The following is a 14,748-nucleotide window of genomic DNA, read 5'->3' as shown; positions in this document are numbered from 1 at the left end:
TATAATATTATCAATGAATAGTTTATATTTTAATAAATTTATTATTAATGTATTTAATTTATTATATTATTTACAGATGTTGATATTAATTTTAAAAATTTTAATTTTGATAAATTATTTAAAATATAATATATTAGTATATATTTCATTTCATCACATCACATCAAAGGATTGGCGCATTGTTCAAAATTCCAAATTCAAAATATTCTGCGAAATGTCATATGTGAATCGGTTACCTATCTCTCGAGTCCCCGAATATGTGATTGGTCCCCGACCCCGTGGGACCACAACAAACTTACTAGCCCCGCCCTTCCCAGTTCTCTCTTGTTAATTAATCATATGTTTGTTGGAATTACGTTTGCCCACATATACCATTCATAGATTCGATTCGATTCGATTTGTAATGTCCTAAAATTAAAGGTATATTTTTAAATATAATTTTTAGCACAGCCGAATTATTCTCTCATCTTATGGCCAATATTTATAAATAAAATTTTTCAATCAACATAATTTTAAATCAAATTTTAAAGAATGGAAATTTCAAGCAATCTTGGCTACTGTAATGTTAAAACTGGCCTAACATCGGTTATATTTTATCAACTGGTGCTATTCACTTTTATAGTAAAATCTGAGGATATGTTTACCTCAATGGCAGACATACAAAATCTCATCTATTTCAAGAAAGAATGTCTTTCCATGCTAAATGAATATATTAGTGACGAAGAACAGCGCTTACAAAAAATTAGAGGGTAATTATCACTACCTTAAATATGTCTTAATAATAATATAAATTTAATAATTTTTATTAGACTTTAATATTAAGGACATACATTCACATATATATCCACTTGGGGGAGGGGGGCAGCAGTTCATATATATTTTTTTTAAACTTATAGTACTACAATAGTACCCCAAAAATATTAATTAATATAATTTTTTTACTAATTGATTATCATAATTATATAATGAATTTAAAAAATAATGAGAAGTGTGAAAAAATTAGGAGAGGAGCTATTAATAATTTAGAAATCATATATTTTTCTAAATCAAATAATTGTACTATTCGTATTTGTGCAAGTCAAATAATTTGTGAAAATTGATTGTATTTATTAAAACAAGTAACAAATTTTTTTTTTAAACTAATTTTTTTTAGATATTTCATTTAGTACACAACAAAGATAAAATTTAAACATTTTATTGCATAATTAATGAAAATAACTATTTTAAGAAATTAATTTTATAAAAAAGCCATTCTATCATATTGTTTCTGATCTTAGCAACAATTTATGTTCATAAAATAGATTCTCACAAAATATAACAGTACTATTATTTGCTCTCCTTCTGAATGCATAATCTTACCAATTATAAATGTTACTTTTAATTAGTTTTAAGAATTAGTCACTAACACAAAATAAAAAAATCAATAATGCAAATGTAAATGTGAGAAAAAATAAATTATCGAAAAGTCCATATAGGCATCGATCCAAAAATGGATCCTTAGGGTATTTATTTCTGTGTCCTAATGATGCACTCATCTTAAGACCAAAAAATATGAAATGCAAATTTTTTTATTATATATTAATAGGCAAATTATATTAAAATTTTACATTAATATAAATAAAAATGGAATTAAATATCAGTGGTTAAAAGAAACTTTTAAAAGTAGTACCTATCCCTATGCTATTTTACAAAAAAGTAGTGCTAAAATTTAGAATTTTTTTAAAAATATGACTAAAATTTCAAAAATATATACAATTTATTTATTTTTTATTGCATCTTAATAATAACATTTACATATGTCATCCAATCTGTGTGATAATCAGAAAGTATAAACTATGAGTATGACTAAATAATCATTCAGCACTTGAGGCAATGCAGTATTAAATTTAATATACATATTTTTTATATAAGAAATCATAAAAATATCATTTGAGTATTTTTAGATTTAAAAAAATGAGTCTAACAAATTTTCAATAGTTCAATCTATAATTCATTTTTAATTTTATGGTTAGTCTAAATTATAATAGTTATAGTTAAAATAAAAATTATGAAGGTGATAAGTGAATGGTCATGTTGGCCAACTAACCAGGCCACCACCCTTTAACCTTTTATCTATTGAACCAATTTTAAGGATTGAAATAAGTATTTAACATGTTTTAGTAAAATCTATAAATATACATAGATTAGTGGTTAATTTTAAGCATGTCTAACATCCAGATAATAATTTATAAAATATTCTAATTATATAGATGAGTCTAATGATAAAATGAAATGTTAATATTAATTATTTATTGTAATTTTTAATTTATAATATAATTCTTTAATAATATCTTATGGTGAGTTGTAACATACCACATTTGGCCTGGACCAGGAAATCAACTTTGACATAAACTAATCTAGTTCAAAAACTATTATTGATACAGCTTTAATTTAAATTTTATTTTAAAGATTAAGGATTGGGCTTCACATTGATATTAAAGTTATTTTCCTCGTTGAAGCTGTCTTGTTTGATGATAAAATATTCTGGCACATCTTGATGAAATTAATACCCTGTGTAATTTTTTTTTATTGAGATTAAGATATTTTACGAATTCAGGAAAAGGAAATCCCTTATTATCATCATTTTCCAGGGAAATTACTTACTCAATATGATCTGTACCAAAAATATCTTCAATATCAATCTCTCGACATTTTAAATTATTTTAAAAATAGATTTATAATGCAGATTTTTAAATATAAATTTCAAAATTAAAGATAAAAAGATTATGATTTTAGAATTAATCGTATGTATTTTTTAATAATTTTTATGTGTATTTATTAAATTGAAATTAGCGAAATAGCAAGCTATCACTATTTTTTTTAAAATAACGTGCCTGTGTAGATCCACTCGCACCCTCCAACCCTAGCCATGATGCAAATGACGACACAGAACTAAGAAAATCTGCCAAATATTCTTCTGTTTTACCTTATAACCATTTATTACACCAATAATTTCTACAACGTTAACTTTCTTTGGCACTCACGACCTAGCCTTCTTGAAGGATTTAAAGCGTCACATTATATCGAAGACCGATAATACAAGCGATTTACCTTAGACAAAGAATAGCATTAATATAATTCGAGCTAACTATATCAGTTTTATATTATCCGTTGAGAAATTAAACAAATATTATAAACAATTATTTGATAATTTTATTTATCTAATCAATATTATATTAAATATAGCAAGCAATTTTTTAAAGGATCGGATCTTAGAAAATATTTTCAATATCAGATCAGATCGGTGAAAAAAATTGAGAATCGGACGACAGCCCTATAGGGGAGTATTGATATTGTAAAATTAGAAGATAAACATGAAAGACAGATATAATAATAATATTTTTTATAATAGTTTTTTTTAAAAAAAGGCAATCAACCATATGCAAAAATTATGGCGGCTTTAATTTTTTAAAAAAATTCTTATTTAATCTACTAAAGGAGAGAATTGCTAAAAATAAAATGATTGGCGAGAATTAGGAAGATAACGACCTGTGAGCTTATTCGTTTGAAAATTTATATCCAATTGATAAGATCTTACTATTAGTGGAAAACCAATGAATGCCGTTCTCCTCTTTTAGCCAGAGTGACTAGCTATTATTTACCTATACAAGCCATATTGGTGTCATGTGAATTTGTTTTTTCCAAAGCAGGAGGCCTGATAGGCAAAAAAATTTGGAATATTTCCAATAATGGAGATGTTTAATGACGTTAGATTTTTTACTGAAGAATGGCTTAAACTTGCAGATAGATAGATTGAGAACTAGGAGGTGGAAGTAAAAATTTGAGAGCAGGAGTTGGAAATAAAATTTTTTTTCCAACTAAACATAATAATTATCATTACATTTTTTTTAACTAAAAATAGCCTTTGAATATTATTTGAAACTTATTTTAGCATTTTTTTTACCTTAGATTTTTTTTGGCTTAGCGATCGCTATGTTTTTCTTTAATACAGCTTTTTCACCTGAATACCATCTCATGGTTGACACCTGCCACCTCCCTGCCGAAGACTGGGCTAGGGTGAAACCCTAGTTTATATAATATAATGAAAATTTGTTTTAATATAAAATAGGTTTATAATTAAATATAAAATAGAGTGCCCTTTTTACTCCGAGGTCATGTCAATAAAATTTTATTTTATCAATAGTATTTAAAAAAATTAAATAATTTATTATATAAATTTAGAATGCAAACAAAGTATAAAATAAAATATTTAAATAAGGCTAAGCATACAAGAGAATTTGTGAAATTATTTGAAGGCTATATTACAGAAAAATTAAGTGAGTGTTTCGAAAATTATAAATTTGTTTATGAAACGAAATATTATTTTAAATCAAAATATCAATAATATATATTATAAACAGAGGACCGGTGTAAAATTTTTTTAATGAATATTTTAGAATAAATCTCAGTCATTTTAAACATGATAGTAGTGGTGGGTATGAGTGATTTTATGTAGAAATGAAAATTATATAAAAGATATCTTAAATGCAAACATTAATTTAATTGTAAATATAAACTATATTCACAAATTATGAATATTATACCTAGATCTGTCACAATACAAATCAGCTGGCGGCACATCATTTTTATTTTCCTATATAAACAATTTTTTACTTAAATTTTATTAACTATCTTCATTATCTGGGTAGTTAACAATAAACTCTATACCTTATCGTGTTGCAACAGGAAACCCTAATATCTTTATATTTAAGTCCTTTTCAGGGCATCAACAATTTATTATCCAAAATACTATAATTAAATCTTTAAAATTTTTACATAATTCATTAAATTATATTGAAATCAAAATGACGTGACACTGATTCGGGTATTATATATATCAACGGGACTAGGTTAACAACGTAAAGTCTTCCAATACAGGATGGGTATAGATCCTCTAGGGAATGAAAAGATTTGTTGAGAGAGCTAAATTACCAAAAGCCCTTTTTTATAGTTCAAAATCTCCCCACAGCCAACCTGGAGTTGGAGGTTATATCATCAACTCAGCAGCCGCAACTGACCACAATAGAAATAATAAATCTCTCTAAATTCAGAATTGTCATTTTTTTTCAATTTCATATATCATTTTTTAATTAGCTATCACTTTGTTTTTGAAAAATATCATTAGTTCGGGAATAGATACTATTTGATTAAATAAAACTACATTTCGTTTTTTAAAAAAAATTATGGAATTAAATCTAGTTGAATAACAGTAATAATCAATAAAATTTTAATTTATATTAATTCTGATCAGCTACGTGAAAGATCAAGAAGAAAATATGAGAAAGGATGAGGTCGACGTAGAATATTATATGGGCAATCCCATTAACGCTTTCTTACTCATCAAAAGTCTCACAAAGGATTGGAAGCATTTAACAACCATTATGAGACATAACACTTCCGAAAGTATTTTTAAAATATTCGAATATACTTCAGAAATTATCAACGCAGCAAGATTTTGTTTCAAAATATAGTTTTATTAAAATAGTATTTTTAAAATATGATAGATTTATTTTTAAATATCTCAGAATACTGAATATTATTCGAATATACTTCAGAAATTATCAACTCAGCAAGATTTTGTTTCAAATATAGTTTTATTAGAATTTAATTCTTATAATTGCAAGATTTTTATTTAAAAATCTATTTAACGATTATAGGCAGTCTCAGAAACTCAAATCGAATAATCTAGTATTCGTATTCATAAGAATCGACTAATTGTTATTCATATTCGTAATACGAATACCAAATATCGATTTTTTTTAAAAACTATTTTTTTCAGATATTATAATTTAATAAACAACAAAAAAAAATTCAAACATTTTATTGTCTAATTAATAGTACTTAACTTATTATTATGATAAAAGTAACTATTTTTTTTGATAAATAAATTTCAAAAAAGATATTCTTTCAAAGGTATAAAGTTAGGGCTGTGTCGATCCACATATTTTTCACAGATCCGATCCGATATTTTCCGATATAGCTTCAAAACCGATCCGATACCGATCCGATATTTATACTGATTTTTAATCACCCCCGTTTGAACCAAATGTAATTAAGGAATCAATATTTTTTATGTAAAAAATTGAATTATGAATTTAATAATTTTTTTATTTCTACAATTAAGACTATAATAAAAAAAATGGATATATTTAATAATATATCTTTATGTTGGTATGAATTATAAAATTGTAATATTTAATATATAAAATTATAATATAAGATTTTTTTAATAAATATGAGATCCTCCAGATTTTCTGGGAATAAGCTTCTACGATATGGTCTAGAGGTGGGCGCGGACTTAATTTTTTATTCACTGCCCGCCCGCTCACGGTGGTAATAAAAAATATCACGCCCATTCACGCTTAACGCTAAAAAATTTTCGACCCGATCCGCCAAGCAATATTTTGATTCACGCCCAAAAATTCACGGTGTTTTTAAATTTTTCAAAACTATTGCTATAATTTTACCCATTTTCGAATTCATTATATTTATTTCTCAAATTTCATAATCCATATTAATAACAAAAAATAAATATAATCTATAAATCGAAATTTATTTGGAAAAAAAAGAATGCCCATCTTTTTTTATTTCAATTGTGTACGCCTTTCCTCTAGTAAGAGATTGTTACAGAAAATAACCTTTCACTAGAAGCCGAACTTGCAGCTGACAAAATTTTACTCGATAGTTTTCTCAAAAAAGGAAATGAATATTCATGCTTCCAAAACTTCAAAATATTGTCTTGTTATTTATCTTATATGAATCTTTTAAGTTCATCCTCACAGATTTCATGGGTGATGTTGATGCTTCATCAGAATCATCTAGAAATATACGGTCTTTTATGAGGTAGGATGAATTAGGAAAGTGATAGTAGGTATTGATCATTTAGAATATACGTTTTTTTATGAGTTTAGGATAAGTTAGGAAAGTTATAAATGGTAGTTGGCATCGACTTATGCATATCATCTAATTTTATATCATTTAGCATTTTTAAGATTGTTTTATATATATCATTTTCTTCTTTTATTAAAAACTTAAATCTTTTGAAATTCGGATCTAGAATTAAGCCTACTATAGTGGCTGCATAATAATCTATAAAATGAAATCTTATTCTGTATTTTAAGGTTTTGATTATTATTGTATAACGTTCAGAAGGTTAACAAAATTTTATTAATTTTTGTTTCCATAGACAAACTTTATTTATTGTGGGACGAGAATCAGCTCTCAGATTATCCGAGCATTCTTTAAATATTTATAAAAATTTATCTAACTTGCGTATGATGCTGATATCAATTGTGGCTAATCTATTTAATTCTTGCTTGCTAAACAAGTGTACACCTGTATTTCAGAATATGATTTTAAGAAACTGTATCATGAAATATACAGAGTTCATCTTGTTATTCTCGCTATTACATATTGTTTAAGGGTGTGGCTTAGTTTGCTATTAGCTGTGTTTAAAATATTGTACCATTTTTTTTTGCACCATTTATATTTAAGGCTATTTCAGTTAAACAATTGTCAAAAATTTAATGCATAATATTATTTAGTATATGGCATATACATGCTAGCGTTTCGTCATCTTTGAATGCACTTATAAGATTTGCTCCGTTATCACTCACAACTATAATTTATTTAAATAATTTTCTATTTCTGTATATTCTCCTAAAATTGAATTGACTACACTTTAAATTTTAACGTTTTTTTCATCCATTGCTCTTGTGGCCAAAACAAATGTTTTTAATTAAAATCCTTAATGATAATATGTCCTATAATGGTTAAAAACTTAGATTTTTATAGTCATCCGTCCAAATATCAGTGATTATGGACAACGATCATGCTTTTAATCTTAAATTTTATTTCATGGTATATTTTTGATGAGAGTTTTCCGGTTCACGACTTTTATATTTTGTTATCCATATGTATCACCAACATTTATCTCTTGGCCTAGCTTGTAAAATCCCTCACTTTCTGTTGCATTTAAAGATTGAAGATCTTTACAAATAAAATATTACTGACTTTTCTGTAAAAAGTTTAAGCAAAATTTAGCATAAAGTCTCGCGATAAAAAACACCTTAACATAAAAAGAAATAGAACTAACAAAATGATACCGGATGTTGTTTATAAAATGCGGAAGATATTTTAGTTTTTATTCTTTTTTAAAAAAGAACTAAATTAAATAAGAAAATATATAATATAATTATAAAATTGCAAATTTATATTTATAAAAAACAATTTTAAAAATTTAAATTTCCGTGATTCACAGGAAATTTATGTTCACGCCCGATTACGCCCGGGGAAAATTTTGGGAAGACCCCTCACGCCCAGTCACGCCTTGGAATTTAAAATTTATTCACACTCATGTCGTGACCCACCGTGACACGATGGGTCACGCCTAATTTCACGGCCCGCGCCCACCTCTAATATGATCTATATCTCTTGCCATACTCAAGGCAGACTCAGATGATTTTGCAAAATTATCTTTGTCTTTTGTAAAATATTTCCATAATTCAGATACCATATTTAAAAAAATTCTTTTATTTAAAGTATAAATAAAAAAATTGGCTTTAAAAATAAATAAAACTTTGGGTGTTCCTTTCTATTTTTATGAAAAAAATTTAAAATATTATAAATCTATTTTAAAAAAGAAGAAAATATTATAATAATGTAAAATAAATATACATAACATAAAATAAAATAAAATAACAAAAAAAAGAAAAGTAAAAGATCGGATCGGTTTTTACAGGTATTGGCCCTATCCGATATTTTCGGAAAACACTAAATATCGGTACCGATCCGATCCGATATTTAATATTGGCACAGCCCTATATAAAATATCTTCTTTTTTTAGAGAATGCCACTAAAAAAATAGACATTCACAATGTAGAACTCTACTATTTCATTCTCGATCCTATTGCATACTCCTAAAATTTATTTTTGTTTTAATTTAGTTTTAGTAAGGAATTTTAAACAAAAGCACATCACAATAAAAAAAAATATCAATATATCGCAAGTGCCCGAAAATATAAAATATTTCATTTTACGAATATTTGCAAATTCTCAAATTAACGAATAATTCTAATATTTACTAAACATTTACGATTTTCATATTAAGTATAATTAAAAATTTTATTTGTCAAAAATTTTTTTTTAAAATCTCGAAATTTGTTATTCGTAAATTGAATTTTAATTGAATATCGAAATATTTGAAAAGCATATGATTGTGGACTCATTCTTTAAAGAAAATTTATATACTTGTTCAATTTGAACATAAAATTGTTTAGTTTTATCTAAATATTATGGGAGAAGGCCTTATATGAATTAGTGTGGGTTTAATATTCTATTGATCTAAAATTATATATACAAATTTTAAAATAGTTTTAAAAGAGAGAGAGATAAAATGTATATTTTTTTGTTAAATTGCTTCTATTCAATCTGACTTATATTCTCAATCTTTAAAATGTGGCCACCTATTAATAGTAACATATTTCTTATCTTAACTCTTTAGATCGGGCTACAACTATTAAAATCCCATATCTCATTAAAAATGGTCGTAAAAAGGTTTTAGCTATATATTGATAACTAGAGACCAGGGTAATCTTATTTTTCGACCCAAGTCCTCCCACCTACCGGTTTTTTATCTAACCCGGACCCGTGTCTAGGAACAACTTGAATTTTTACGGAGGATAGCTTTGTTGGATACTTCTGATGATTGAATAGTAGGGTTGGCCTATTTAAATTACCTCTACTTTTTTTAAAAATCAATGATTTAAATCAAATTTTAAATAGTAAAAGATAAGGACTTAGATAAACAAAATCTAAATAAAATACCAAATTGCTCTATTAATCACCACTTGTTAGACAAAAAAATTTATTTTCTATTTCAATTTTTGACATAGTAATATTCTAAATGTAAAACCAAACTAATATAAAAATTTACATATATTTTAAGAAATTTTTTATTTCTTTATAATAAAAAAATAATCCATTAGTTTGTAAAATTAAGAAATAACATATATTAAAAATCACAAATAATATCTATATCGTCAACATTGGTATTAGAATTTAATTGTATAATTTTGAAATTTATATCTAATAAACATTTTAAAAATAAATTACCTTTATACTTATTTTATTTTATTTTTTTCTTATACAATAATACAAAATTTGGTTTCAAGATTTCCAAAATAGTTGTAAGAAACTGAGTGGAAAAATAAATAAATTTATGAATGAAAAATATGCCCTTAGGGGTCTTAAATTGGGCTAATTATTAACCTGTTGAAAAATGGCAATAGCTAATTTTAGTTGAAAAATATTAGAATAATAAAATTATTTTAGCCAACAATATCAGCTGACCTTCTTTCGACACCGATATTGATAGTTAAATTTTTTTTTAAATAACTATATTGTATATCATGGCTCTTTATCTGAAAAAATGTAAAAATACAACATATAGCATTAATTAATTTTTTAACAATTTCCTAACTTGTTCTCTTGAGCATTAATCCCTTACTTGCAAGATAATATTAAACTGAAATTTAAAAATCAATATTTAAAATCTTAGACCATAATTCTTTAATTAAATTTTGATTATTTTTATTTGTTTAAATCGCAATTTAAATAAAAAATTGATTTTTTTTAAAAAATGCCAACTCTGAATAGTATAAGAGCAAGGTATGTTAGATCCCCTTAATTGTTAATCATGAAATTCCTTGATGAAACAAGGTATCAAGCAACTTCTCTTTATAAAGTTAAATACATCGCTAAAGTTATGGGGGAACATCTATGGTTGACATGTATAGAACCAGACTTCCTACATTGTGTTGGCCATGAACTTTGATTTTGCTAAATTTTATCATGAAGTATATTTACTACACTTTTGGGAAAATTAAGAGAGACATTACTAGGTATTTTTATTGGAATGGTTGCGATAACGAAATGGTAAGTTGATTTATAGCAATGATTTTTGTTTTTAGAACACATTTTAAAGGTAGTTCCTGGTTTATATGGCTAATTCTAGGTTGGTCTAATTAGCAGATTTTGTTCTGTCTTAGAAGCAGCGGATCTATAGTAACCTTAAGAAACCTATTTATATAGCTGATTGAATGGAAATAATTTAAATTAATTATAAATATGAAATATTTATCGATTCCTGTTTTTCTTATTTTTTTTTTAAAAAAAATTAATTTTATGAGATATTCAATCAAGCAAAAAAAAGAATAATATGGAAATATAGAATTAATATTTTCTGGTGCCACGCCGGGTCTGTATTTTATTGATGAAGTTACTGCAGGCCGGGTTGGCGAGCCGGCCCTATAGGACTTCACCTATGTTGACCAAAATATGATCTTTCTTGAATTTTATCCCAACTTATTAAATTAATTCTAATTTCGTCAATTTTTTATATATAATATATATACTCTTTATTACATTTAATAGCTTTCTTTTTGAAATTTGTTTTATCAAAAATTTTTAAGTCTACATAAACAAAATCGAATCTAACGTATTTCTCCCGGGAGAAGACGATTTAAACGGAGCCGCTGTTGCACTTTTCAGGCTCCAGGATATATACAAAGTCGACACTAATAAAATGGCCGGGAGTGATATATCTGGCATCAAAAACTCCCCTAATTTAAACGGTATGAAATAATTCTTTTTTAAGAGGATGGTAGAAATGTAAGATTTTTTTATGGGATGGGGATAATTTAATAGTTATGAGAAATGTTAGAGACTATTTTATTTTAACAAATGTAATTGTATACTAAGATTTTTTTTTGGCAGTTTGTGAAACTCATAAACCTATATGAGCATAGACTGCTCATTGGCCTATACGATGAACATTAAAACTCGTTATAAAATTTATTTTGTCATTTTGAAAATTTCTTACAAAACAGCTGACACTGGGGAAATTTAATATTCTCTTGCAATTTTTACCTTAATTTTATTAAATTTAGACTGTTAAGAATATATTAAGTAAATTATTTTGATTAGAAAACAGGTTCATTTACATTTAATAGTTACATTTTATGTTTATGATTTTTGCAGTAATAGATGAACAAAAAAAGATCCCTCATTTCATTCATAAGCAAACATTATTTAAATTTTATTTATATATTGTTATTCTTAAATGGGTGTAGTATTATATTAAAATTAGTGATGCAAAATCGCACCATTTGAGCCGATTTTAAAAAGGGTTAGCTCAATATTTTAGCCAAAAATATTGCCTTCGAGATTTTACTAATAGATTTTCAAACTTTTGTGCCATCTATAAGCAAAATCTTTATTCAGGCTTGCGGAATATTTTTCTGGATAAAATATTGAGTTAGCCGTTTTTAGAAATTGGCTCAAATGGAGCAATTTTGAATCATTCAATAATTAAATTTTATTTAAATAAAAAAACTTACTCTTCGTGATTAAAAATAGGTAATAACTTATTTTGAATTGTTTTTTTGATTGGTTTAAAATATTTATATTTTGCCGAAAAGAAATTTCAAATATTTAAAGTGAGAGATAAAATAAGGTTTGAAAGTCATAAAAATCTAAATGATTTGCTGGAATATGTTTTATTTAATAGTATTCATAGATGAATGTGTATGTATACCTCTTTCACAATTAAAAATAAGAATAAAAATTTACAGGATTGCATACTAGTAGCGCCACCAGGAGTGGGATGGGCTCGATCTCCCTGAAAAATTTAAAGAGCCCCCTAAATTTTTTAAAATTATTTTAAAAAATTACTTAAAAGGTAATTTTAAAAATATTTTCTATAAAATTATTTCCTTTTTTTTTAAATTGAGCCCCTCGAGATTGTAAGCTGTTGCATACATTATTGAGATTGTGTAAGTCAGTTTAATAACCAAGCAATACAATAAATGGTTTCTATATTTTATAATGGCAATAATTTACTTACATCAAGGTGTCGCTTATAGCGCTTTATAATGCAATTTTTAAAACAATTCAGTTTTGGACATGATAAAAAGTTATGGGTGATACATTAGTTGGGTGTAGTTTGAAATTAATAATGTCAATTTCTTTACTTCATGCGAAAAACAAGTGAAATATTTTAAAATTGGGTTTTGAGATGGATAGAATGTTTTTTGAGTAGTAGAAGAGTTATTAAAAAACCTTATGGAGTAATTTTAATTGGATGCTGCTTATTATATTTACTTCATTAGAGAAACTGAAAAAAGTTTAAACAACTTGGGTAAGGACCCGTAAAGAGTTTTGGGTTGTAGATGAATATTACTTTGAAATACATTATGCCTATTTTTAAAAAAATAAATATCCAATTAGTCAATTCGTGATCAAATTGTTTAAAAATTTTGTTGTCTCCCATATAAAGGAAATTAGTGCTATCAATTTCAAACTAGGTTCTATTGGTCTGCCCAAAACTTTTGTTTCAGTTCAAGACCGAATTGTTTATGAAATTTAAAGCGCTTAGAAATGCCATTTCGCGTCAAGAAAATTATTGCCAATGTCAATAAAATATATAAAAGCTATTTTTCTTATTTTTTTGGTTATAAATTAAAAGTTTCTAATGAAATTTATACCGATAATTTTTAGATATGATATAAGCTAATTATTAATTTTAGCTTATAATAAAATATCTCTTTCATATAGAACTATATCAATTATTTCATCGGCAATTAATAAAACATTCTCATTAAAGTCATGGATGAAAAACTGTATATATTTTTATAACGAGTAGGCACTATATGTATATTATATTATAAGTTTATGGTTAAACCTATGTTAAATTATATAATAGTATTTTTCCCACCCAAGTTTATCTTGAAATATTTAAGTAATTTTTTACAAGATATTATAATAAAAAACCACCAAAAAACAAGGAATGGGTTTTATTTACTATATTTCTATGCATTTTTTTTAACCTTATATGATTTTATTGAGTTGAATCTCGTACATGTGAGAAAAATAAAAAGAATTATTGAACCGATCTTTGTATTTTTATATATATTACATGCCGAACACGTTATAATTTAGCCGAGCAATGTTTCGAAATAGGTAGACAATCCTATGTTAACGAAGATTTTTATCACGCCCGCATATGGATGGAAGAGGCCTTAAGAAAATGGAACGAGGAACAGGATAAAACCATGGAAAAAGAGGATATTTTGGAATATTTATCATTCTCTCTTTATAAGGTGATCATATTTATTTTCCTCTTTAAATTAACTATACAATTAATCATTAAACAATAAAAAAAATTCTATTATCAATATATACTTCTTTTTACTAACTTATAGCAAGGTGATGTTATCATGGCTTTGAATAAAACCGATGAACTTCTAGATTTAAGTATAAACGCTTTTTTGATAATTATTTTTTTTAGTGTTAACTCTTACTTTTTAGCTGTTAGTGTGCATATTAATTTTATTTATGAAACTATTCAAGATCCTACAACCCCAGGTTAGTCTTGGTAGCTTCTTATGCCTGTAAAACAGGGGTTATGGCATTCTAGGTTTTGTATTCGTTCTTTTCTTTAGAATGTAAGATATGTAAAAGGGCTCTCCTGCGAATTTAACGTTTCAAGATACGATTTTATACATTTGTTCTCTTTTTTTAAACGAAAATTTCTAAAATTTGTTCATCTTGATATCCAAGAATCAAGAAATGGCTCAAATAAAAGAATTTTTTTATAATATATTCTATGACAAATCGATCAAAAATGAGATATATGACTACTATATTAAA

General features: G+C 25.7%; 1 protein-coding gene across 1 annotated transcript in view; it reads left to right on the top strand.

Annotated features, from left to right (window-relative positions):
• The first annotated feature begins 275 nt into the window (after positions 1 to 275).
• LOC135926505 (prolyl 4-hydroxylase subunit alpha-1-like) overlaps positions 276 to 14,748 on the top strand; it is a 32,833-nt gene continuing 18,360 nt past the window's right edge. The window contains exons 1-6 of the mRNA XM_065462410.1: positions 276 to 420; positions 531 to 749; positions 5,291 to 5,442; positions 11,511 to 11,672; positions 14,038 to 14,198; positions 14,301 to 14,352. Of these exons, the coding sequence (XP_065318482.1) occupies positions 532 to 749; positions 5,291 to 5,442; positions 11,511 to 11,672; positions 14,038 to 14,198; positions 14,301 to 14,352 (745 nt within the window). The 5' untranslated portion in view covers positions 276 to 420; position 531. The remainder of the gene's footprint in view (positions 421 to 530; positions 750 to 5,290; positions 5,443 to 11,510; positions 11,673 to 14,037; positions 14,199 to 14,300; positions 14,353 to 14,748) is intronic.

This window comes from Gordionus sp. m RMFG-2023, chromosome 3, assembly GCF_954871325.1.
Source record: "Gordionus sp. m RMFG-2023 chromosome 3, tfGorSpeb1-WG-v2, whole genome shotgun sequence".
NCBI lineage: Eukaryota > Metazoa > Nematomorpha > Gordioida > Chordodea > Parachordodidae > Gordionus > Gordionus sp. m RMFG-2023.
The sequence above is the reverse complement of the archived record's forward strand: the minus strand, read 5'-3'. Positions and strand labels throughout refer to the sequence as shown.